Source organism: Blennius ocellaris, assembly GCF_963422515.1.
Source record: "Blennius ocellaris genome assembly, chromosome: 23".
In the NCBI taxonomy this organism is placed as follows: domain Eukaryota; kingdom Metazoa; phylum Chordata; class Actinopteri; order Blenniiformes; family Blenniidae; genus Blennius; species Blennius ocellaris.
Genome location: NC_137672.1, coordinates 13,669,869 through 13,696,748, shown reverse-complemented (window position 1 = coordinate 13,696,748; position 26,880 = coordinate 13,669,869). Strand labels below are relative to the sequence as shown.

At 41.8% G+C, this 26,880-nt stretch overlaps 1 protein-coding gene across 1 annotated transcript in view; it reads left to right on the top strand.

Annotated features, from left to right (window-relative positions):
• Positions 1-432: 432 nt before the first annotated feature.
• The window catches only part of col25a1 (collagen type XXV alpha 1 chain), a gene marked incomplete at its 5' end in the record, with an annotated part of 146,864 nt that continues 120,416 nt past the window's right edge, over positions 433-26,880 (top strand). The window contains 2 exons of the mRNA XM_080518948.1: positions 433-729; positions 844-913. Coding sequence (XP_080375074.1) covers positions 433-729; positions 844-913 — 367 coding nt within the window. The remainder of the gene's footprint in view (positions 730-843; positions 914-26,880) is intronic.

The window sequence follows — 26,880 nt, the reverse complement described above, 5'->3', positions numbered from 1 at the left end:
CTATTTCCCCAGTCGCTCTTTGTACTTTATTGTGCGTTCAAGCAGTTTCTTCCGCAGTGAACTACCGTGCAAAAAAAGCTCCGTGCAACAAGTTTTGCAGGAGCTCTCCCTCAACACGCCCGCCACACTGGTTGCCTGACTCGCTTTGGCTGGAGCTGCGCTGCGCTCATCTTTCCGACGCTGTCACCTCCAAGAGACGCTGTACGAGTACGCAGCTTTGCAGGCGCGCGTGCACACACACACACACACACACACACACACACACACACACACACACACACACACACACACACACACACACACACACACACACACACACACACACACACACACACACCCGGGCGCGCGCGCACACGGGAGCAGCGCGCCGCACATTCGTGACTCCGCGCCAGATGCGGTTTGCTCCCAACAGCGCGTGCAAGTTGTAGTTTAATGGACATCGCGGAGGCAAGAGGAGCATCCAAGTGCTTGGAGAAAATGGAGAAAGAAGTGGCGTCTCAGAAGCGACATGACTGTCGCGCGACAGCGCTGAACATAATCTCATCTTTATGCTCAGTGGTGTCCATCGCGTTTTGCATCCTGCTGAGCTTCAACACAGCTGATATCAAGAACCGAGTTGTGGATCTGGAGAGTGTGAAAGGCGAGCACACCTTCATCAATGCCCCCGGCTACTCCATGGATGATTTCAATTCACTGGTTCAACAAAGAGTGGATGAGCTGCTCTCTCAGGTAAGATTAGATTTTTTTTTTTTGCACTTGCTTTTCCATTTGCCTGCGCGTTTTCTGTCCATCCCCAATGAAATGAATGATTTGAGTGCAAATGACATTCCTGTGAAATTTCAGCGCACCTATGAAAATTTCGTCAAGATTCGGACTGCCAGACAAGCATCACCTGAATGCAGCTGCCCTCCAGGTAAAGGAAACTACTTTTCTTTTCTAAATGTGCGCTGGCCATGTGTTTGCATGGAGGGAAGTGTGAGGCTCTGCGTTTGAAGCCCGTTTAACTCAAACCACAGTGGATGACTGAATGAATGGGGGCTTTCTGAGCAGGTTCTCTGCTGATTTCAATCAAACTGCTGGCACATAAGCAGTTTGCTTCGATGGTGTTGATAGTTTCGGGAGGTCTGCTGTGAAGGATGTAGACAGCTGACCAGCCACCACACTTAACAGAAAGAAAGGTATTTAACAGTCTATAGATAGAGGTGCTGAGAGGTTGTTTGACTTGTGATATTGCCTTGCTTACTTGTCCACTTGGGGGGGGGGGGGGGGGGGGGGATATACTAGAAACGTGAAATACACTTTTGTCACCAGTAGATGGAAACGTTTATTTCTTCACTGTGGGTCAGAATTCTGACCATTTTTGATGGAATCTGAGCTGGGTTACACAGTGTTTCAGTCAGGGAGAATTTGCTCTGGGATGATAGAAGGAATGCTCTGGCTTTGAGCTGCTTGAACATTATTTAACATCACCAGGCCAGTCATTGCAGGGCGCCATTGTTGCTTATCATTATCATACCTGCTCTACATCAATGCAGAGAAATGGAAAACTTGCATTAGAAAGTAAAAGAACTTGGATGTTTTTTGTTGTTGTTGTTTTTTTTACAAATATTTCGGTATTGTCTTCAGAGTAGCAACCGTTTTTCTTTCTTCCATTCATTATAAGTTTAGTTTCACAAACACTAAAACATTTTTTTAATCAATATTCTCTTAAGTTCAAGATACAGTCGAAAATGTCCCTTCTCTTCAACAGCAGTTCACAATCAAAAATTAGTATAGAGATAATCACAATCACATAATACAAAAAATAAGCAGAAAACAATCAGCATTCATTAACAATTTGCTTTGCACAACTCATTGAGTTTAAATGATTGCGACTTTAATTAAGTTCTAAAGTACGATTTAGATAGTTGGGCAGCGAAAAGCATGCATGCAATTTGAAGCAAAACTGATTATACAAGCGATTTCTTTTTCCAAATTGGTATTTATTAAGCCCTCTATATATGAGAATGATGGATGCTTTATTGATTGGGTATATCTTACCTGCTTGACAGGCAAGTGATCACATGTTCATCTGTTGAGAGTCACAGTGTGTTGATTTTGCAAACAGAGGCCCAGTGCATCCATTAAATCATATTTAGCTGCACTTGGTTGTGGAATATTAGAACTCAGTGTTTATAGGCTATGTTAATGTAGAAATACTGAAATATGTTATTTTAGTCAGTTTTACATACTTCAAAATATTGTTGACATATCAAAGTCACACATCTGGCATTACTTGAAGCCATAATCGCTAGGGTTTATAATAAATATCATCCAACAGCTCTTTAGAGTCGAAATTACACAGTATTTCAATGTGTGACCCTGAAAGGTGGAATGAGTGGGTAGAGTTGTTTCTTTGTCGGAGTAAATGAACCAATAAAATGATAATTTCAACACTGAGTGAACTTAAGACTTATGACTTTACGAGTCATAAGATTGTCATAATTCTTTGAGTTATTTGGTTATTATAGGGCAGCAATGACATATATCTCTTTTAGTCCATGAAGTTTTTATACTTGGATATTTTGCTTGTAGCTTTACACGCTGTCCTTTTAAATCTTTCTCAGAATTTTTGTATTTTTACAATGGCACAGTCATTTGTCGGTGTTTCCAGTATTTGTAATGGTTGTTGAGCATCCACATAAAAAAAAAAAAAAACAACCCAAAAATGGATAGAAATGTGGTTCATGTCAAATTAAAGTGTTTTATCCTACATTTTTCTCCATGCATCCCACCATAGTAACATTTCAGTGGGCTCTAAATGAACCACAACTGGTAGCCAGTTGCCTGTGCAGCGACCCTGCTGAGCCACACTGTTGACGAGATGCTGTAAGACGCTGACAAGTTTGTGCAACTTTTTCAATTTTGATGAAGAGGGATCAGTCTGCATCACAGCCTCGGTAAACCCCAGCTGGGAATGTTGCACAGTAAGTGTTAACATACTTCAGACGACCTTTTGGAAGTGTGTTAACGCAGAGCAGTGTTTGGATTTTTATCGATGGAAAACTCTTGTATCTGAAAGACTCAAGTGTTCTTGTGTAAGATATTTCATCACAGCGAGAGAGACTTCTCTGAAGTTACCTCCTGACCTTGGCTTTCTTGGATATAGGGTAATAAAATTGATTGAAATCAGACAAAGATTAAAAAACCCCAAAACTAAACTAAAAACAATCAAAGTGATAATCCTGCGTGAATGACCCAAAGCCTTTTGTTTTCACAAGTTGCTTTATCGACAGCAAATGACTCATCTTCTGAGTGGGCGTGCCGACATTAATGATCCCGAAGTGCTGGATGGATTGGCCCATAATGAGGCTCTCCCAATAGCGCTGCTCTCTGTTCTCAATCCCGACCGTATGTCTGCCATTTATTCTCTCCCACCACATTTCTGTGAAGGGCAGAAATAAAACAATGACAACATTTCACATCAAATGAAGCGCGACCATGTTGAAACCAAGGCGGCACCAAGCTGGATCCTGGCGGCTGGCGGCGCGTCAGGCCCTCTGATCACTGTTATTTTTCTAACGTCCTACACTTACCCCCCCCCCCCCCCCCCCCCCTTTTTTTTTTTTATTTCAAAACAAATATATCACTAGTATTCTTTGAAGATTTTCCAGTGTAGCTTAATTTTGTAAAGCTCGTGCAACTTGCAGTATACTTTCTTAGTTTTCTGGCGTGGGCTATTTTTCCTTTTTGTTTTTTGTTTTTTGGTCAGTCAAATAACTTTGTACACTTCAAATCCTGAATGGGTTCGCTCAATATCTACCCTCTCCTCTGTGTAGGAGACAGCCTGTGGCTCCGATGTGGATTTTTTTTTCTCCCTCCCTTAACTGGAAGACCATAATGTGCTTTTCACAGTCTTCACTTTATTGCTGTCACAGAAGATGGAGTGGCTGCATAGACAGAGCAGTGGTCCATAGCTTGGGGGTATTTTATAGGTTGCTTCTGAATGGGAGGAAGTGTTTTTTTTTGGTTGTTGTTGTTTTTGTTGTTGCCATTTTTATCACAGAAACTCTGCTGTGAGGATCAAGTATATTTTATTCACATTGTGATTCTTGGTTAAAAAATAAGAGGGAGGCTTGTGCTGGTGTCATTTGTCAAAACAATGTCGGGGATTGGTGTCATTTAATTTCACACAGACTGAGATCATCCAACACACTTGCTGATATCTTTCTTCTGAACTTAGGATTGTTTTCAGCCCCTGAGGTGATGCCGTGTCAGATAGTTCATCAACCACTTCGGTCTACTGGAAAATATCGTGATTGAATGTGCTACCATAATATCTATAGCCTCGGGAAGAATAAAATCCACCAAGCTCATCCAAAATGCTGAGATAAATAAACTTAACTCAGATTTTAAACTTTTAGGTTTTCAGTCACAAAGCGGAAGCTACATAACAAAAGTGTATCTTGGCGATACAAACAAGACACTTCAAGTTCATTTAAACAGATTTGTAAATGCATGAAAATGAAACGACACAAACTGAATAAATGTGGTTGGTTTTTTTAAACAAGAGGTCACCCTCTTAGCTGCTCACAGGTAAACTTGACTTGGATTAATTGGAACAACCAATCTTGGTCCACAGATGATGAAACTTAATGATATTGGAAATCTTTTCTTGCTGCTGTGAGGTTGACCTTTGCAGTAATTCTAATTCATGAATGACATAGTCATGAAATCTGATTCATATTTCCTACAGAATTAACTTGTGATTATGTCTGTGTCATCTGGGCAAAACTTTAGTCCTTTTTAGCTTATGAGTCCAAAATAATGTTGAGCTGCAAGTTTGAATGTTTATTAAGCACTGCCCTCCTTTGAGGCCAATGAGAACAAGTTTGAAAAAGAGCTTAACGTGTGTAAATCAGGGAAGTTACCAGAGATCATGGCCTGCTTCTCATCTCTGCTCAGATCAAACACTCAGAAGTCAAGTGTCATGTTGGTACCACGACAGGCGAGAAGAAAGTGTACAATTAATTCATGTGATTTTAAAAAATGTTTTCCCTTTTTTTGTGGACCTTCACATCCCTTGGGATCTGCATTCCATACAGGCCCTGTTGTTTAATGGGACTATAATAAAATGTGTAGTCAGCAGGCGCTGGCGCTTTGCTGCTTCCTTGTTTACTCACTCATATGCCTAAACCCCCCCCCTCCCATGCATCCCCTTTCTTCCACTCCGCAGCATTTTCTTGAAGTTAACGCTTCAGAAAGCCTGGCAGCTAAAGAGTACTCTTGAGAAAATGGCAACATGCAACTTGTAATGTGTGGGACTTTGTTTTTCCCCACTAAACACCCGCTGCTGGTTGTCAGTTGCGAAAGGGCATCGGGGGGTCATGTCAACTCGACGTTGCCTCTTCAAATTTCCAAATAAAATCATAAGCAGACGCAAAAAAATTCTGGCTCGCTCGGCAACTCTAGACTTGATTCCACTTCACCAAAAAGCTAAGCTGCACTTATATACACACACAAATCACAGCATTCCCAGCCCTAATCACTCCTTTTCAACTCCTTGTGGCCAGGCTGGGTTACACTTCCCCTTCCCCGCCTCACAATGAGTGTAATCCCAGTGGCATGTTACAGTTACAGTTGTGCCAATCCCCTCAGATATCCTCACTTCAGTATACAGCTGGTAATTAATCAGTGACAGCTTTTGAATGAAGCCTTCTGTGTGGTTTTGGTGCTGGGAGGTGCCCTAATAGCCATGTAATTAAAGAGTGCTAGGTAAAGCTAAGCAGACTTCCAGCGAGCCAGTGTGGCCAGCTGCTCCTGGTTAGGTGAGTCAGGTTCGGCCGTCTTTGTGACCAAGTGAGGCCGGAGACGAGGCTGGAGCCTGGAGCCTGGGAAGCTTCGCCTGGAGGTGGCGGCAAACGGGTGATTGCGATTGGGATTGCTGCTCAATTGCTTATAAGTATGTCTACGTATAAATCACGAGAGTAATGCACTCCATATTGTGAATGGCATCTAACAAGGGTCATTTTATGCATGAAGGGGCTGATTCATTTGGCTCTGATTTGATGTCGGTCCCAATAAATTAACCCAATGTAATATATCACCATAAATCGTCAGAAGTGGTGCCTTTACCCTAATTCTTAATTCTCACATAAGGTTAGTTATGAAGGGCAGCATGCCGGAAATAGCACAGATGGTCTCTTTATACCTTTGACACAGCATTTTTTTTTTTATTATTTGAGCTGGTGAGGCATGTCAGCTGAAAAGCACTTGTAATGACTGTGGGGTATGAAAGGGTGGCACACTTTTCTCTTTTTACTATACGTTAACCCGAGGGCACACTCTGAATGGAGAGCAGATGACATGGTTTCTACATGAGCGATGTCACAGCAGCACTCCGCTGGAGATTAAAGTACCTCAGGGCTGGAGCCCAAAGAATGGAGGAGGAATCAAAATGCTCGTGCCTAATGGTTTGCCTCATGTATCCTCGAACATTTCCTGGCGGCGTTCCTCCCGTCGTCATTCTATGCAGAGTGAAGCAGGAAGCTTGGAGATCCTGTCCTGGCTGCTTGTTCAGCGACTACTTGGAGTTAAATGAAGGCTTTCCATCACCACAACCCAACAGCACACACATCATTGAATAGTTTCAAAAAAAAATAAAAAATCCTTTTTTTATGTTGATTAGCTGCTAAAAATGGGCAGTGCTTTTAAGAAAAGATATTATTCAGAAACATCAAAGTGTGGAGTTGGACAATTGGATTCAAACTGTAAATGTTGCTGCAAGAAAAACGCCAGTCTGGTTTTGAGCACGTAGTTAAGTCATCTTTATGTCTGTAGATATTAATTTATGATTAATTCCCGTCAAGTCAGTTATTCTTCTCTCATTATGAGAACAGTATGTGATGTTCTTTTCATATTCTAAAAATATAATATATATTAGTATAACAGTCAATCCTTGCACCACAAGATGGTGAAGTGAGTCACTTTACTGTCGAGGATGATGGATGACAATAGCTGATGATGGATGATAATGAAAAGCTAGACAATAGCTGACAGTTCTTTAAAAAAACTCACAGCAAGTTTTATTTCAAACCCAAAATACAGCAGAAAAACTAATACAATTAAGTATTCAGTTTTATGACAAACTAAGGTTGGGTAGACAGCGAAAAAAGATAATAAGCAAATTTGAGTGTACTCTATTCGAGAAAGGAGAACGAAGAACTCTACACTTTTTATTCACTTTTTAGCTCTTGACTTACGTAATGCTATTATCACTTTATGCCACACACTGTACATCTCAGTTAAATTCTCCATTGTTGTATGTACATGCGTCACATTTATGCATAGATATATTACCCCTACACATACACAGGCTGAGATTTGCACCAAAGGCAAACTAGAACGACAAATACACATAATCCATAGAATGGAGAGAAACATTTTCCATATCATTAAAAATGTCTCTCTTAATTATCAAACTATAACTGAGTTGTCCACAGTTAAAAAATCACTTTGTCCCACAAAGTTGTGCAGTGATGGACTGTGGTGTCTACTCTGTCTTTTGTCAGTGTGTGTGAAATGAGAAATATGGAATTACGATCTAGAACTTAAAAAAAAAGCAAATTTCTAAAACTGTTAGGCGTTAACTAATGTATCTATTGTGACTTAGTGTTAGAGAAAAAGGTAGCCTCCTTCATTATGCGCAAAAGCAAATCTGTTGTTTATATTATTGATGAGAAGGATTATGAAGCATCCTATTAGCACCCAAAGTAACTAATTGGTTGTGTGTGTATACATCATGGGAAACCTTGGTGGGCGAGATGCAGCATCAGCTCTCCTTGAATTGCCCTGTAACTTTAAGTGTGAAGAGCCCCCCCCCCACCCGCCTCGGTGCTGGTCCCCCTTGATGTTCCTCCTCCGAACAGCCAGCGCTCCCCTGTTTGAGCTGAGTAGCAAATCTCCCACAAAAGAAGACTCACCAACACTCTGCCTTGTAGCGCCGCGTGCCCTCTGAACCCAGATCGAAAGTCCCAGTCACCCTCCCTCAGGAGAGCACTGAAGTCCCCTTTGTGAAAAGCTCCACATCACCTCCCTTCATGCGCCCACATGCTCATCCGTGACCCAAAACTATTCAAGAAGTCTTAAATAGACACGGGTGTGGGGGACTTTTCAAGTGTGACTCTTCCTTGGAAACAGCATGCCCACTGTTCAAAATGGTGATTTTCTTCTGTGACGTGGTCATGGATTTAAAGCCACTGTTATGTCTCTTACTAGCCTCTCTTACTATGTCTCTTTCAGGGTCTCCCGGGAAATATTTCATATATTTCTGTTCGTGAAGCAATTTTAGCAAGATCCAAGCGAAAAGAAAGGCCAAACTGCAGTGTACACGCTCTCTGATTTGTAATGCACTCGAGCTCCCACTGTCTCCACAAAACAATTCCTAACTAATTTCTTTTCAATGTACGAATGACTTTCCAGTGTCTGTCATCAATTTCAAATCAGTAAAGCACAGCGATACCAGCGATCACACTTGAGGCGCTCCCCACCCGCTCTCCCGCCAGCATCCCTCCCCGCCGCCTGTGGCTTTGTACCCCAGGCCTCTCAGCCCTCACAGGCGTGGAGGGTGAGGGGCACAGATGCTGCTGCTCTGTATTCCATCAGCCTAATACGACGAGGCACTACAAATAAAACAGGCTGGTGTGCTCGAAAAAGCATTGGGGCATGCCATGGCAGGAAGCTGTAATTTTGCCAGCATGTGCTTGACATGCAAAGCGAAGTCTTGCCATTCTTCACGGACATCTCTTAAACACAATACAGAGATGGTGTTCGTCTTTTATTTCTGGGTCTTAAGTCAACTCTCTGAATGCTGCTGAGGTTTTGAGCATTACCATGACAGCTTTACCTTGACACCATTTTTTTTTTTTTTTCATTTCTGCGCCACACCTGCAAGTGACTACGGTATATGTTTTATTGCTGCAGGGAGGGCCGTGAACCCACATTTTCAGCTTTAAAAATTCAACACAGCCCCAAGTGTCCCAAATCTAGAGGGCAAAAATGTCTCAAGTGTCTCTGCATTTTTAAATTAAGATGAAGCTCCCCAATTTAAATATGTATTGTTCTAATAGAGCTTAACTTTTTGTTACGCACACACTGCCAGCATGAGAACTGTAAAATATACAAGGGTGGTAAATGTCCCAACTGAACACTATGGATTTAATCTAAAAGGTACTCAGAGAGCAGAAGGAACTGAATTTCAATCAGGCATAAACTGTCCTGAGTTTGCACAGGCTTTGAAAGATATGAGACAATCTTGCTCTGATTTTCCCTTTTTGGTTGTTGATCAGTTAGTTTTTTTTCATGTAGTTCCAGCAATTTGAGTGTACGTTTTGCTTCAATGTTCTTTCAGTGTTGACAATGTGGTGGATGTCCAAGTACTTGTAAAAAACTTTAAAATGGATCGTTATATACTGCATAATATAATATGTAAATGTAAAGGTTGCTGTATGATTACTTACTCTTACTTTTTCAGATTTGATGGGTGCGGCTTATATCCAAGTGCACTCAATAGTCCTGAAATTCTGGTACTCGCTGAACTCCAAATTTTGTCATAGAAGTGTTTGCAAGCTGGACATTCATAGATCTGTATGGGGAAAAAAAACATTGGCCAAAACCCATAGCTGCAGGGAGGAGGATTTAATTTCCAGGATTTAAAGCAAGATATATCAGTCTACACCTAACTCAGCATTGGCAGTAAGCCTTTCAGACAATTTATTTACAGTAGTAGTAAGCATCTATTAGAGCGAACATTTTGCAATGCTCTTTTCAATTTTCAAACCATGTAGGCTCAGCAAAAACAAGCAAGCAGTCCCTCAAGCTGTCCAAAGACAGCAGGGATCCAAGTCTTCTCTCAAAGTGGAAAAAGTGATGGCCGCAAGCAGGGTTTGCCCAGCGGCCGGCCAGATGATGTATGCTCCCACACTCCCCCAGGGCGCCACCAAGAGGTCGGACTCAAAGAAACCCAAGCAGTCCAAGCTGTTGGCTCCAACTGTTGGTGTTTCCTGTCCACTGGGGCCTGCGCCACTACATTTTCAGGGTGAAAGAGAGGGTCTTCCTTTTTTCTTTTCTTCTGTCACTCAATGTGTTTCTCCATGTTCCAGTCAGGGTGCAAGCAGCGTCTTGCTTAAGATCTCGAGAGCTTGTTGGCATGTCCATGTTACCCACCCCGGCTCCCCAGCCACCTCGCCACTCACCGGGGGACCTGCTCTTTGCCAGCCGGCTCTTCCTTCTCAAAGCTGTGCTAAATCTGACATGAAATACGAGTCGGGCTGTCGATCTGAGAGGGTAATAAACACACGACGCAAAGATTTGAGCCCCCGTGTGCTCACAAACACGCTGTCGCACTCCATGTGGATCACAAAATATGCACGGTCGAGGAAACATAGACGGCAGCATGACAGAAATGTGCAGAGGAGTCTGTAACTTGCTCTATTACCAGTGGCAAATGTTTTTTTTTGGTGTGTGTTTTGGTTAATTTTATTTCCTAACTTGGGTGAAAGCATGATCTGAAATAAACTGAAACCATTCATTCTCAATTTTCTCACAATGCCGTGATGTTAAAAAATTGCTTGGAGAATGGTTTCTGTAATTACCATTTTTTCCTCATCATTAATGAACACCTATACCCCTTCAGCATGTAATTAATTTAGAACGTACAGCGCAGTAAGCAGGTACAATATACACTGCCCGACGTGGCAGCGTGCCAGCTTTAACATACCTGGGGAACGTGTGTGTCTACTGCATCACTGTCAGTGGAGATGAATTGATATGCAGAGAGTTGCCTCATGGTCTGGTCATAGCTCAGACAGTCTTGATTTGAAGGGCCCCTCCCCTCAAATCTGATGAAGAAGAGGGTAGAAACAGCTGTGTAAGCCACAGTTAAGGCCTGGAAAACCCAGCGGTGAGACAGACAACCCTATGCACTTTAATTTAATTGTCCGGTCATACGATATGGTCCGGGCAGGCCAGACGGCTGGTTAAATTGTAATTTCTGACAGCTTGATAAACGGCATTGATGCTCCGCTTGGCAGCCTGAAAATAGGTTTGTCTCACTTCTAGCTTCATCTCGAGGTGTGAGAGTTGGGACGTGATTGCATTCTTGTACGATGTGTGCTCATCTGCATGCAGCATTGCCTTTTTTTTTTTCCTCTGAAGTTTCTTCTTTTGGCAAGTAGCTGTTAGATTATAGTTAAGATTAGGAGAGCATTTTAGAGGTAAATCTACTAGAAAGGAAATATTAATTCAAGGGCCAAAAGCAAAAAGAATATTATGTGGTTACAACATTTCATGTATTTAAGTACATATGGAAGGCTTACTTCAATATGGTCAACTGGATCAGGGAGGCCTAAAAACTGTATATTAAAAAGTTCAAATACTTCTACAGATCTGGGGGTAGACATGGTATTTTCTCTGTTTTACCACTGTTAAAATAATATTATGGATGAAAATGCCATTCATCTGAATTCTGATGGGTTGTGTGAGTGCATTCATGCAGTATTGTTTTATTTCTTTTTTTTGCCAATGTGCAAATGAAAAACTCCATCGTGGAAATGTTATGAGGCTGTAAATCAGAACACCTCATGCATATTTTATACATCGTTCTTGTGAACACATCGGCATAATGTTCGTTTGTGCTGAGTATAACGTCTAATTGCTGCACAGACTCAAAAAGTCAGCCAAGCTGCCTTTCAAGTGTGCTGCGTACGACTGCTTCAATGAAGGCATTTATTTATAATCATTTATTTTAAAAGAATTGGCCTGAATCACCAGCAGTGATGATGTAGGCCAACCGTGTGTTTCTTCTGCGAGTTGCATCTAAACTAAAGGCTCTGAAAAGTTTGGTTTGAGAGGTTTTTGAGACTTTTAGTGTTACAAGTATACCGTGCTCCAGATACCAGACAGTGTGTGTTAGCTTCCAGTAGGATACTGATGACTCTCCTGATCAGCATGACGTCCTGCAAGACTTTGCTGGGATTCAGGTTAATGAGCCACTTCCCACGAGCCCCGCTGCTATCTCAAGCAGTTTCATGTCCCATGATATTCTGGTTGCGTTGTTGTTAGCGCAATCCAATCTCATCCACCCAACAGGACTTGAGTGTCTGTATGTTGGCTTGACCTGGAATAGACGCTCCTTTAACACAGGACATCCAGCCGGACAACCTGCTGTTGCAGCCGCAGGGTGATTCAGGTGGCGTCTACAGCGGATAAGAGACGCGAGATGTGTTGAAACTAACAATACCGAATGGTGTTCTTTTGTATTATATTCTGATGTTCATTTTGTCTGAGCAACATGGCAGTTCTGTGCAGAGTTTGCATGTTCTGCTTGATCCTGACCAGGTTTTCCCCGAGTGCTCTGGGATCTTCTAACAGAGCCTAATTTGAGGCAAAATTTTTTCTTTCTGTCTCAATGAGTCTCTTTATATATTGGTGACTTGCCTCGCCTGGAGGCAGCAGTGAGCCCCGTGACCTTAAGTTGGATAAAGCAGTTTAGATGCTTTATTATATACTGATTTGAACCTAAAAAGTCTTTTTGTGTGTGTGTGTGTATTCATTAAATTCTTGTAAACACATTTGTTGGCAGTCCTGATTGAGCTGTTGAAGGCCCATATTGCCGTCCAGCGGCACTTGTTGGTAGCCAAAGAGCAAAGTGTCAGTAAATCATTTACTTAACTAGGACCATTTCTGCTCCTTAATTTTTTAGTGCACTGTAAATATTTATCACCTTTATAAGTAACGATGCCTCCTAGTGTTTTTGGTGCTTTCCCGGTGTCTGTGCAGTTTTACGAACGCCTGTGTGTTTACCTTGTGCTGCTCCGACTTGGGGCTGATAGTGATGGTTGACAGGGAAATTAATAGGTCAGGGCTTTTTATACAAAAATTCTTACTCCACTGTGTGGTCAAGGTTACTGCTATTGTGAGTGTGGATATCGAAATGACACACGTTATTCTTTTCCCCTCCATCTCCGCTGATATACAAGGTGTCAGTGTGAGTGATTTGACAGGCTGCGAAAAGAAGATAATCTCCTTCTCACTGCGAAACGGTAAAAGATGAGTTGGGACCCATCACTATGCCCTTGACCTTCAGAACAAATTACCTCGCTGCACCCTCCTGGCCTGATCCGTCACTGTTGAGCATTAGAGGCTTTTTAATAGCCCGTTGGAAAAAATTATTCAGAAGAAACATGGTTTAACACAGCTGATTAAATGTGACATCACAGGACAGAAGTTAGAACTTGCTCCAGTATATTTGGTGCACGCAGTAAGAGGGTAACCAGATTACTTTCTTTTTCATATTGCCAAAAGCATGCGTAATATCAATTTGAGAAACACTGAACATTTTCAAAACATACCGACGCCCAAGCTGACTATTGTATTTCAGCTTCAGCATGCGTTTGCTGTCAGTTCCAACAGGATTTTTTATAGCAAATGAGAGGAAAAGTGTTGGTTTGCAGTCTGACCTCGAGTGTAACATGGTCTGTCCTCGGTATTCCTAAAGCTTTTATTCATACACTGTTGGCTACCCCACCTATGAACTTGGAGTCACTTCTTTGAGTTGGAGGTCAGCAGGCAGGAGCTGGCAACGCATGTGCATTACGGCAAATGTCGAGGCCCAATAATACGAGGGTGTAGGTTTCATCTCAGTGAGAACAGGGAAAAATACGGCAAATCTCTGTGGAATCAAACCAAAGAAACACGGAGCCCCAGAGGAGGTAAGCCAGACTGGCTCGTGAATGTCAAACCCGTAAATCTACATTTGCCAGCCGAAGATCCAGTTGCAGTTGGAGACGATGATACCTGATTGAAATTGATGGAGTGTTGGAGTTAATGTGTCCATACTCTGCTGATGTGGCTTTTCAAAACAACAAAAGATGCTGCAGCATCTATTTATCAGTGTGTACACTGGAAAAACTCATCTCCAGTTTAAAGCGCTTCTTCATTATGAAGCGTCACTGACAAATGCTGCTGTGGCCTCTCTGCTATGTTTGTACTGGTTGTGGCAAAGCAAATCAGAATCAGTGTGGCGGATATGAAGCCACCTCAGAGAGGTGTCGCCTGAGGCAGGGCGCTGGGCTGACAGAGGTCAGCAACAGCAAAGTTTTAGGTTGCAACCCTCCCCTGCTACACTGTTCATACTGGTATGGCAGCAGGCTTTGCTCAATGACTACGTTTTGAAGAACATGACGAGAGCTGCAAAGGGACTTGGATGTGTTGTGAGCGCACAGAGAAGTGTTGAAGGCTTGCCGGAGAAGGAAAATGAATGTGCACTACATCGTTCTGCTAATAGTTTTCTGACACTGTGCTCCAGGTAGAGGGCTCCCCTCTAGCCTGTTCTCAGATTAGCATGAGGCGTCCAAAGTCAACAAGAGACGGAGCGAAGAGACAACCTGCCTCGTTCACGCTGGGGCTGCTAATACCTGACCGGCTCTGGTGTCGGACAAGACCATTTGAGATATGTCATATGTGTGCAAACAAACTTTAATCTTGCTAATGTGGAGAAGCTGGGTGTTAATTATTTTCTTAATTTTATGTGGAAATGAGATCATTAAGGCTTCAGGCTTTCAGTAGTTTTCTTTAAGATACTGGTATGAAAGACTTTAGGGGGAAAAAAACTAAGCTGATCTCAAGAACTGGATGCTGTGCATGTAAGAGTAAGGATTTTGAAAATGCACTCAGTGGAGTACAAAAAGCCCTGCTGTAATAACACGTCAATAAAAGTAGATACCGCAGCTCAATTAGTGGGGTTTGAAGGCGCTGCAATTTGTGACCTTTAAACAGTCCCAGGAAAAATGTTTGCTGCAGCTCTTCTAATGGAACATTTACATAATGGCATTATTATTATGTTGTGCTGTGTTTGCCTGAAAGTGTGATAAGAATTTATTCGACAGAAAAAGCAACATCCATGTTTACTTTCACCAAGTTAAAAAGAAAAGTTCACATCCCTGTGCTATCATCTTGAATTGGACGTCTTTTGGTTATATTCATTATATAAAATATAAAGTGTGGTTTACATAAGTCATAAAACCATTATTCATTGCATTACCCTGTGGGCCTTTTAATCAAGGGAACAAAGGTAATGCTAAATGTATCACCCATTAAAGTGTGTAAAATTCTTAATGCACACTTCTTGAATAGCATGTACACCACCTAAAATATGAATGTCGTTGATCCATCATTCGCTTACCTGCACCTCACAAAGACAACTCTCGAAGTGTAATTCACAAAATGAAGTGACTAACTTTAAAAGAAGATCACAAAAAGCATGACTGAGGTGCTGCTTACCCCTCTTGATGTCAAAATTGGGTCATGTTGAAGGCCCTTCCCATCCCGCCCGTGTTTAATTGCCATGTGCGGAAGAATTTCCCATGTGCACACAAAACCAGTCAAGTCTGGTGCGGCCTAATAATTGTTCACTGAAATCGCCTCTTTGTGCTGCCGTCTACTCTCAACTTGCCAGGATTCTCCCCCCCCACTTTCTGTGCTCGTTAAATGAGATCTCAGCACGCTTGCGATGGTGGCATAGAACAAGCCCGAAGCTACACACATTTCACATGACGGGTTATCTGTTCAGGAATCACTTTTGCTCTTCATTGCTGTAGTTATCCATATTTTACAAGCTGTCTTTACCTCTCAAGACACATTTTTCTTTCCCTCCATCAGTGTGCTTCCTCTTCTGTGTTCGATTGCCTCTTTTTCACCTCAGAAGTTCTCGTTGGAAACGAGCTGTTTGGGGCTCTTTGGCTACTGACTGGATTCATCAACTGGGCGACACTAAAAAGTAACAAAAATAAACAATGATAAACAGAAAAAGCTGACCAGTGGGCAAGAAATTCACTTTAGTTTTAAGCTTGTGTGTGCTCTGCTGATATGGATCCCTCATGAGACGATTCAGGTCACCAAATCCATCCTCAAACAAACCTCAGGGGGGAAAAAAATGATTTATTTGGTTTGGCTTCAAAGTTAGACAAAAAAACAGGAAACAAACAAGGTTTTCAAGCATTTTCTCTCCTAAAGGGTTTTTTGTGATGCTTCAGAATGATAAATGATATAAATGTCTACGGAGGCCACATTAAATGGCCCTCTCAGTAGGCCGTCTGAGAGTTGAGTTTATAGGGCGCTTTGAAGGTGGCAAATGGTAAACTGTTCTGTGTGCTCGGACAACATTTCTGCTAAAAATGCTTCATCCTGGGCAATTTTCAAATTGTAAGTCAGTTTTGGGTCTTATAAGCGGTGCAGTGTGGCTCTTAATGCTTGCGTTGGACACTCCCCTGCGTTGTCATGCAGAGCTTGGATTTACCTGCATCCATTGGAGACGTCTGAAACTTTAAACACACCACAGAGATGAAGCATGTCAGCTTTTTCACCTGTTATTGATGTCTACATATATTGCACATGTCATTTTGGTCTTGCAACTTGTGTGTGTGTGTGTGTGTGTATGCGTGTGTCTCAAAATTCAAACTCATGTTAGACAGACCTTTGGCATGACTTTGAGTTTTCACCAAGAAAGCAGCCTCTGTCAGACTCCTGGGCTAGAGATAAAATAAGGAAGAGTGTGTGTTAGCGTATATGTATGTACTCTGTGTGTGTGCGTGTGCTTATGATCCCTTTGCATCGCTGCCTTCCCTACACCCCATACTGACATTTCCAACTGGTGCTGGTGTAAATAGGGTCATCGACCACAGCAGGTGTGGGGAGCAGCTATATGAGCAGGGGAGGTCTCAGCCCCTTCAACCCCATGCTATGGCCAGACTGTCCTGGAGAAGTCAATATTTGCGCTTCCTATCAAAGCCGGCCCTGTTTTGGTATCTGAAACCAGCTTGTACAGAAGCAAGCTTGTGTATGAAGGCTGCATCAGCTGCAAGATGTTAAACGCGGCTCATTGTTTATGAGATTTGCATCGATCCTTTGTCGAGCTGACACGTAAGCAGTGCATTAACGTCTGTACTTGAAGACTGAGGCAGGGGCACAAATGAAAAGGGAAATACTTCACTGCTTTTCACACAACAGGAATAAAAGCTGCAATAATCAAGAAGTCATTTGTTATGGTACATACTGTGCCCAACTTTGTCTTATTTAAAAAAAATATATTTTGCATGTCTTGGCTTACTTCTTTAGAGGTGCTTTAGTTTTTACAGTTAAATGATGATCTGACATCCTTCACTATTGTTGCTAAGTTAAATTAAAACCTTGTATTTACATGTTTTTTGCAGGTAGCCCAAAGTATACGCAACATTTCAGTAAGTCAAAAATTCAGTTTGGGAGTAAAAAATATCGTGAATACAAACCCTTTGTGCACAGTGCTGACGCAGCAATAACAATCCAGCCACATTCTTGTGGAATTTAGTATATTCACTGTAACATCACTCTCAACGTTTCCTTTTCAGTCACAAATAATGTAATCATAGAAAATGATTTCTCTCCTGACAGGTGGCGTCACGCAACAGCTGACACTCTGAGCTTTCACATTTTCACATTTCACACTAAAATGTGCCATCATTCAAGCCATTTTATTTTATTTTGAATTTTTAAAAAGAATAAAGGTGACCTGTTTCTTTACTGCCGTTTGTAGGCCATTTCCCTTTTTTCCAGTTTTTCTTGTTGCGTAACATCGTTGCCTTAAATTTGACCTTTTTTGTGTGTGTTGAATAGAGCTGTATTCCATTCAGAGTTGTTTTAAACCACTTCTCCAGTCATCTCATCCTCATGTCAGTGTGTGTGTGTGTGTGTGTGTGTGTTTGTGTATGTGTGGACCTCTGACAGAATGACGTGAAATATTTTTGAATAGCTCTGCACTTTTTGGTGCAGTACCTTGCTTGATCTGGCTGAGAGAAAACCCTTCTTGTCAGTTTGAGTGCACAGATCCCACATTTTAATTTGAAGGCACTCGCAGGAGACCAGGCAGCGTCTCAGTCCATCCCTCCCTGTCTCTTTTGAAAGTGTGTGGAAAAACACTTACTTGGCATTGCTTTGATTTGCAGTGTGTACAGAGGGGATTCCATCACAGACTCTCATGTGGTCCTCTGCTCCGGCTCCCGTCTGCTCATTGAAACCATCCTCTCACGGGGGCTTCGAGACGAGACAGTACCTTGACTTTATCGCAGGCCCTTACCGGGTTCTTTTTTTTTTTTTCTCTCTCCCAAGGTTACACACGCTGGCTGCTGCAGCAAGGGGGAAGTCTGTAAATGTACTGAATGAGGCACAGAGTCGGCTTGTGATATGCAGAGCAAAGAGACGCCATTAAGAAAGAATTATGCACACATTAGGGGCTAAAAGCAGCATGTAATAGCGCACATACCTAAAATAAACATCTATTTCTTAGTCGTGCGATTGTGATCAAGACCACACGAAGCACAACAGACACACTGGTTTACTCCTGGTGGGACAGCCTGCCAGGATTTGACCTCCTTGCTTACATCAAATCAGCCACACTTGAGCTTTTAGGTTCCACATTTGATTTGTGGTAAACAAGCCAAGCAGTTCACAGGCTGGTCCCCACTCTCCAATGTTGCAGTCTTTTTTAGTGTCCTTTTATAGCCTCCTTCCTTCCTCCTCACACTCCACAGTCTTCCGAGAGGCCGCGCCGACACACCGGGGAGCACGGAAGTCAGCATGCTTCATTAAGTGAATGCGGCACACCACGCATGTCACTGGGAACAACAGAAGCTCTGTTCGGCCAAGAAATGACACTTAGAAATAATATGTGAGCCAGAAGCTGGCTTGAAGGAACGGCCGACAGTTACGAGGCCTCCAGCTGAGGTTCACAGATTTTAATTTCATATTAGCAAGTTGGAAGTGTTGGGGGCTGAGGGGATTCTTCTTTTCATACGACTTCCATGGCAGCTCGCACATGAAGGCATTAAATTACTCACCATGCTTTTTTTTTTTTTTAAGTAATTGTTTATGTGTAATCCGGTTAAATTTTATTGGGTGTTTGTTTAATCAGGACTCATTCCTCAGTGGTTTAATTGCTACCATTCCCTGTTGTTGTGACGGTGGGGATCCAGTTTGTCAGACGCTTGAAGTTTATCTCAGGGTAAATTTATTTTTTTTATCGGTATTTACATTAATTTTACTCTCATTATGATTTTGGTTCATCAGAGCTAGTGACCGTTAATGTCAGACACTGGGGAAACGGAGGCCTCTCAGAATTGATGATCATTGTCTACTAATTTGACACACACATAAGTGCTGATGAGTGAAATAAAAAAAATTAAGAAAGTAAGTTTGTGTCATTGTGGTGTAGGCACAGATTGGTTGTTTTATGATTTGTTAGATTTCCCTGTATTATGACAATAAACTATATGTTTTGAATTTTGCCCAGACAAAACAAACTTTTATCACTTTTCATTTAAATGATACTACTCTTAATGTACCATCAGAGCACTTATTGTTCAGTGCTTTTTGGAGTCCTTCTGTCGGGGTCTAGTATAACCCAGAGATGGGTCTAAATGAAGCCCGGCAGACAGGTGCATGTCTGCTGCACCTCCGGGGTGACTGTATTGAGGGGATTAGCGGAGGTGAGAGTGCTGGAGCTGTGCCGCGAGGCTTGTCCCGGCTGCTGCTGCTTAGCCAAGACAGCGCTGTTGAAACAGAAAACAGATGACAGAAAAAAGGAGGGAATGAGGGGGTGGCGGTGGTGGTGGGGAGCTGGCTCATGTGTTCCTTCTGTTCTCTGTCTGTGTTTACCCTTGAGGGGTGTCAATAGGATATGGCTACGATATTGTGCATGATATTACCCATATTGCTGGTGTTGGTGTGGTTCATCTGTTTGTGTTGCTTCTGCTGGTTATTGTATCGGTTTTTTTTTCATATATAGATGCAAATTAGTCAAATAATAACCCATCACCGATGTTTCAAAATTGCTTTGTTTCTTAAACCTTGCGCTTTTCAAATGGTTTTAAATCCAACATCCCCGTGTTTGTGTCACAGAGAAACCGCAGATTAAAGCAGGAACACCACCTTGAGAAGTGTAATCTTTGGCCCTGTCCTGTATAGATATTCTTTGCCTTTTGTCAAGCTTTAACATTCATTGGTGAGCGTGCTCAGGAAATTGACTGTCCACTTGTCATGCAGCTGTGCAGCAGTTTTCTTCAAAGTGACTTTGGCAAAGGCTGACGATTTCAATTAGGACTTCTGTGCCACCTCAGCTTTTGCACAGACTCAATTGTTTCTTGCCCTGATCCTACCTGACCGCATCATATTTTCCCTCTTATGAAATGATTTCGCTCCACTGGCTACAATATGTTTTGTTTTTCACCATTATGAAACAGCAGCCACAAATTAAAGCTGAGGCTTGTTCAATTATCTTTGAGTTTTTGGCAGATAATGTTGATTTGGACATAAAAGAGAGCACTGTGCTGCAGCCAGTGGATTAGCTTCCCCTCTAATGAAAATTTGTTTCTTGTTGCTCTTTGTTGCTGTTTTAACCTTTTTCCTCTTTCTATCCCTTTAACCCCAAATGGAACTGCAGAAAACCTCCACCTCTGCATCTAATTCTGCAGATGTTTCTTCCTGTTAAAAGGGAATAGTGGGATTTTCTCTGTAAAAGTACCTTGAGATGATGATGTTGTTATTGGCGCTATACGAATGACATTTCACTGAAAACATTTGCTTCATGATTCATTTTGGTATGAAAATGCGGGGTTTCATGGCAGCCCTGAAAAAACCCCAAAATAGTTAATTGTTGGTCAAAGTTTTGCTTCTGTGTATGAAAGATTAGTCTTGTTGCTCAAATCATTACATGATGACTTCATGAATAAAGGATGGCACTGCTCCTTGCAAACGTTAATTTGCATGAAATGTGATGGAATATATTTTTTTATTGCAAGTGGTAGAAATGAAACAGAGCAGACTCAACAGTGTTTGTGGTCTGATGGCATAGCTCCCGGTGGCACTGGCCTTAGGTCACCGTGCACTTGTTTCCAACACCGTGCCATCACGTCATCCACTCAGCGCTGACACGCTTTGCCAAAGCTTGAGCATAGAGGCGGGTGGATGGCCGCGCAGGCAGACAGGCAGACTCTACTGTCTGGCACGGTCAAGGCTCACAGACAGACAGACGAGCCATGTTTGATGACTACCCGAGCTCATCTATCAGTCGCCACCTTTCCCGAACTCTCAAGGCTCTATGGAGATGCCACAGATGCCACACGCTAACGTCAGCACTGACAAACAGAACGGGAACATGTGGGAAGTGGCTACTCGCTTGTTTATAGTCTGCTGCCCTCGGCCTGGACGAGGCCTTTGACCTGACGGCTCTCATCAGAAGTCCGAGGCAGGAAGCAGAACAACTCTCCTGACTGAAATAGTAACAGTGGGAGGGGGAGAACAAGAGATTTATGGCCATCTGTTGTGATGCTCACATCCCAGAGATGGTGGTGAAAGAGCTCTTAACAATACTATTTGCAGTATCTGCATTGTAATGCACACCGAACAAGTTGTGTCTCCAAAGTAATTTGTCAGTTTGCATTTGTGAGTCACTCACGAAGAACGATGATGAATTAGACAATAAATTATGAATTTCTGTGCGTCATAGATGTTACTCAAAGAAATAGACATTTACAGCCTGTACTTTTGGGAATATTTGGGAATTTAAATGCATAACCAGCAACAGCATAAATTTAGCATTTCTTTTTTTTTTTTTTTGGTGAGGTGGCGCTGTGAAGGAAATTAATCTCCACTTGGCTTTGCATCATAAAGAATAACCCTGGTCAACTCTGCACACCAGGTCATTTCAGTAAACACCAATGTCAAATTTATACCTTCACTACTGAGTTGGATAAACTGACTGCATTTTGAATTGTCTCTACCGTCGCATGCAATATATAATTTCTCTGAAGGGCCTTAAATAAGCAAACCGGTTAGAGATGTCTCCGTCAAGCAATGCCAAGAGACACGAGTGTCATCGGTTGTATGGGGGATGAAGTGTTTCTTTGGCCAAAACCAAAAAAAACCTTTGCCTTCTTTTAGCGTATTCCTCTTTTGTGTACGTGGTACAAACCTTGGCACACAGCACATTCTGCGAACCTTGTGGATCTCGTTCATGCGCTGTGCCGCGTAGCTTGCAGGGACACGGATTCTCTTTCCTCAAAGCGGTCCAGCATTTTTTTTCCCCTCCATTTTTATTTCTCGCTCTTTTGTTACCAGCTCCATCAGGCCAAGACACACTCTTGTACCAGGGGATTGATGGGTGCCAATGACTTATCCCTTCTTCTGGGAAGCATTTCCTCGAATGAAGGCTTGTGGTGAAATGTTTACAATGTGGTAACTATTAGCAACCTTCAGGGAGAAACGTCCCAGCATGGTGTAATCAATACTTCTTTTGTTTGCTGAGGCCAAACAGTCAAACCCCGGTGTCTTCAGCTCCCTAGTGATATAGCTTATGGTAAATTTTGGAGCGAGGAAAACTGCTCTGCGTATTTGATGTGGTAAAGTGTAATATTAGACTTTTAAGAACATGTGAATGGGATTTCTGATGGTGTGTGTCTTAGCACTGAGAGCATGACGATGACACTGGTATTTACCAATCAGGGTCTTGTTGCTAGCACCAAGCTGCCCAGAAAGACTAACCGGAAATACAGTATGCATGAAAGCTTTTAGTTTTATTAGTTGGAAGTATGATCCCCAGAGGCCGACTTTGTTCAAATCCATCCTCTGCAATAGACGCCAGCAGGGAATACAAGTGATAATAGGAAAGATCAGTGGGAAAACCTGTTGTGCAGAATGTGTCTGTGCTGGTACCCCAAGCTGAGCGTTGGCATTTCTGTAGCTAACTACATTTGCGACAGCTGTACGTGTATACAACACCCTCATTTCCGTGTGGAGACACATGCATGCGAGTCGTGTGGTTAAAAACCCACAAAACCCTGGATGCAATCGAGTGAACGGGGTTGTTCAACAACACCTGCTATTGGAATCTGAGGATCAACTCTCTCGCCAGCAGCTGATTCTCCCTTTTCTCTCAAATCCCAAATGCGTTGGGATGATTGAAGAGCCGAACACATGCATAGTAACTGTTTATCTCTGGCATCATCTCGCACCTACTCGACATAAGTCTCTCATGCACCTTAGCATTTCGCCTGAAGCTTGTTCTTAACAGTTTACAAAAACGGCGTGCACCTGTTTCCACAACACTTGTGCTGAATTCTTTGTAGATACCAATAGACTGAATTGTTTTTTTTATTTTATTTTATTTTATAATCCCCAGTAATGTGTGTAGCTGCAATTTTATCACCTGCATGCATGTGGAGAAAATTCCAGAAGCCAGCTTGTGACATTGGCAGTTGAATTCCTCACATTCAATTTCACACATTTAATTGAAATGCAGTGTTTCTGCTGCGAGGATCAGAAAGAACCCCAAAGGTGGTAAAGAAGTAATTTCATGGAAAGATGCAGGGAGTGCACACATCCTGTTCTGTTCTCAGGTGCCTTCAAAAGCAGGCATTCGGGATGTGTTTGATGGGGGAGTCATTGATTTAGCCCCGACAGGAAGGTGACCTACCTAGTTGAAGTGATACCATTACCCAGAACATCATTTTATTCCTTTAGTTGCTCTAAATATACAGAAATTGTGACATAGTTGAAACAGACTGCTGTATGCATTAGAACTTTGTATTTCCAAACATAAGAGACGGAATAAGCTCTGAGACAGGTCATTGGAAGTTTTTTTTTTTTTTTTTTATAAAGTACACCTGCCTGTATGATTTCCATAATGAATACATACAGTAAATAATATAATACATAAGCTTCGTTGTACTATCCTTCGAAAATGATACGTATTAAACCTCTTAAAGAGATTTGGGGAAGCTGTTATTACATTTTCATTAAGGGGAGGGAGGGGTGATGGCTGCCAACGAGGCGCAGACAGCTGTGAACATGAGAGCCACAACAGTAGCTGCGACTTTTCCTTTTTATAGCAAGTCTGCTTTTTGATTCCAGGCTTGTATATTTGGGTTGTGAGTAACAGCCAGTATTCATCAAATTTTAAATGATCATTTAGCTATCTAAATTAAGAGGTGATTTGGTTTTTATATTGCAAATAAAAAGGATGCAGTGTGCTTTCAATATAGAACAATAAATAATGGGGTTTTTGTACATTTTAATGAGCAACGTTGCACCAAAATTACATTTTAGAGCTGATCACTTTATAGCCTCAATATAGCCTTAATATATGGTTTAATAAAGGTGGATTTATAAAAACTGATCAGGCAATATACGAGGAAATACAAACCAGCATTAGTATAGTCACTTTTTGCTTTTCAGTTTTATCTGTTATTCACAGTTACAAAACAATGACTGACATTTATTACGTACATTGTTTACATTGTCCACAATTGTCCGCGAAGTGGATGAACATGACTTTCAAAAACTAGAAATTTGGGTTGCATTTTTCTGAACCGGTTTGATTAATTTACAGGTCAATGATACTGGATACAAAAAGAAAGAAATGGCGTGCAGAGATTCCCCAAACTGAATACTATGCGTTAATATTCATGAATTTCGACATCTGCATTGTGTTGTAGAGGAGAAATATGACTCATCTCAAACAATAAATCATGTTTGATTTTAAATAAAGGTATGTGACTGCTTACTACTGTCACCCTCGAAAAATGGGCAAAGATGCATATCACCTTGAAATATTACACAAAGCAATGCTGTCATCGAAAATAGGGCTTATTTTTCTGACGCAATTGAAAAATCATACCCTGAAATTCTCATGCTACACATACAGTATTATGCAAATATTGATTATTATGAATAATTTTTTTTAAAGGAGCCCAAAGCCTGTAAACAAGGTCAGACTCATTTAACCAGCAAGGCATCAGTAAAGCTTCAGCCTTTCATCATTATGACATAAGATCGAGAGTGAGGGTATTAATCCTGTCTGAAAACACCGGCGCCCTGAAACCAGACAAGGTTCTGCTCTGACTCTTACACCAACTTATGTTGTGCTTGGATTTAAAGTTGGATCCTCAAAGGCAAATAGAGAGAAAGTGCCCAACTGTCTCTGACGGCGTTGCACCGTTTGAAGACCTCCACCCTCTTGACACACTACCTCCCACTGTACCAGTGCTGATCCTGTGCAGCACATTTAGCCTTTTGATTACATTATCTGATCGAAACGCATTAGCTAAAACACCAAATATGTTTTCAGTTTTTTTTTCCCTTGAAATGAGGAGCTATAACCAAGAGTTGGTCAGTGTAAAATAAGTATAAAAACAGGACAACGAGCATGGAGAAGCTCGGTGTCCCTCAGAAAGTGAAACCATTAATTTTTAAATGAATTTTTCCAAGATTATGTGTGGCGCTGTGGAGCCATTTTGCCATGTCTGAGACCACTGAAACACATGGACTTTCACAAGGCCTGATACTTGTGCCAAAGGTCATCCTCCTATGTGAAACTATTTATGTTTCATGAGGCTTTGAGATGGCACCTCTGGAGCTGCTATTGGTTGCACTTCTGAAGACATTGTTTGATGCACCACTGGACATCGTACATGAACATATAATGCCATAAATGTCCTCTTACCAATCGGTGGCACTATTACTATTTCAAAATGTGTGAGTGTGGATGTCTTTGGAGTGGATCTGATGGCCATCATTTGAAATTTGAGGTAGATTGGATCATGTACAGCAGAGATATAAAAATTACTTTTTACATGCTGAAGTACCAAAATTCGCCTTGCCGCTGCACCCACATTTCCTTCACGACAAATTATAATCATTTCAATGTCTATATCACCACGTTTGAGCCTAATATGAGCAACAGGCTAACAATAATCCATTAAAGTGTCAAAAAATTCCTGCTACCACAAGGTGGCGCTATGGCTGTGAATAGTCATTAGCATATGGATGTGTCCAGGGCTGTTAGATATAGGTGGAACGTGGTCGACGGGTTTTGCTCATAGTAGATGTGACCAATGTGAAAACAGTGTCGGGGTCACTATGGAGCCATTTTGACAGACACATGCAATGACCAAAATGTAAAATAGTTCATGACTCCTGATGTGTGAGCAAATTTTCATGAAAGTTTGAACACGTTTAGGCCATCAAAAATTCAGCAGTTTGCTCTGTACAAAAATTAAGTAAAATAGTAATAATTCCTTGCATTCCAATACAGTTCACTTTTTTTGTGAACTGCTGATGAAACACTCCTTAAATGTGTTAACTGGCCATTGTGTTTTTAAAAAGTACTTATAGCACGTGTTATTCATTAACTTAAAGTAGTATTTTTTTTTTTTAACCTAAGCATGATTAAGATACTTCTGAAACTGCGTTTCATTAACACACCAGTGTTCACAATAAAGACGATTGTCTTTTCTACACCTGAAAAAGAGCTCATGTGTGGGCGAGACTCTGGTAATGACTAAACCATTGGAGCTGGATCAGCGATGCCCTGCAGCTTGGCCCTTGGTGTACAGTGTTACATCATTTAAGATTGATGGAGAGAGTAAATGGTTTATCTTGATGAAATGTCTGAATATGATCCAAGCCAATTGGAGAGACAAAGTGAGTGCGACTGAGTATTGTGCAGGTTTGTACTTGACTTCAAGGCATAATGGCGATCTGCTTTTGGACAATGGTAGGATTTAATGTATTGAACATTCATCTTTTTGTGCTTTTGACAAACATTTTGTCTTTTTTTTTTATGTGCCAGTTCCATCTGTGGGCCCGAAGTGTCATTTTAACACACGGAGACAGTCGTGTTAAGGTCGGGTACCAGCCTGTAAGGTTAGAAATAGTGCCCCGGGGACAGCACCGACTTAGAACTTGGCGTTGATCTGATGGAGCTCAGGTTACTACCAGCTGCCCACCCAGATTTGCTGGCAGGTTAAAGTGTCCAAA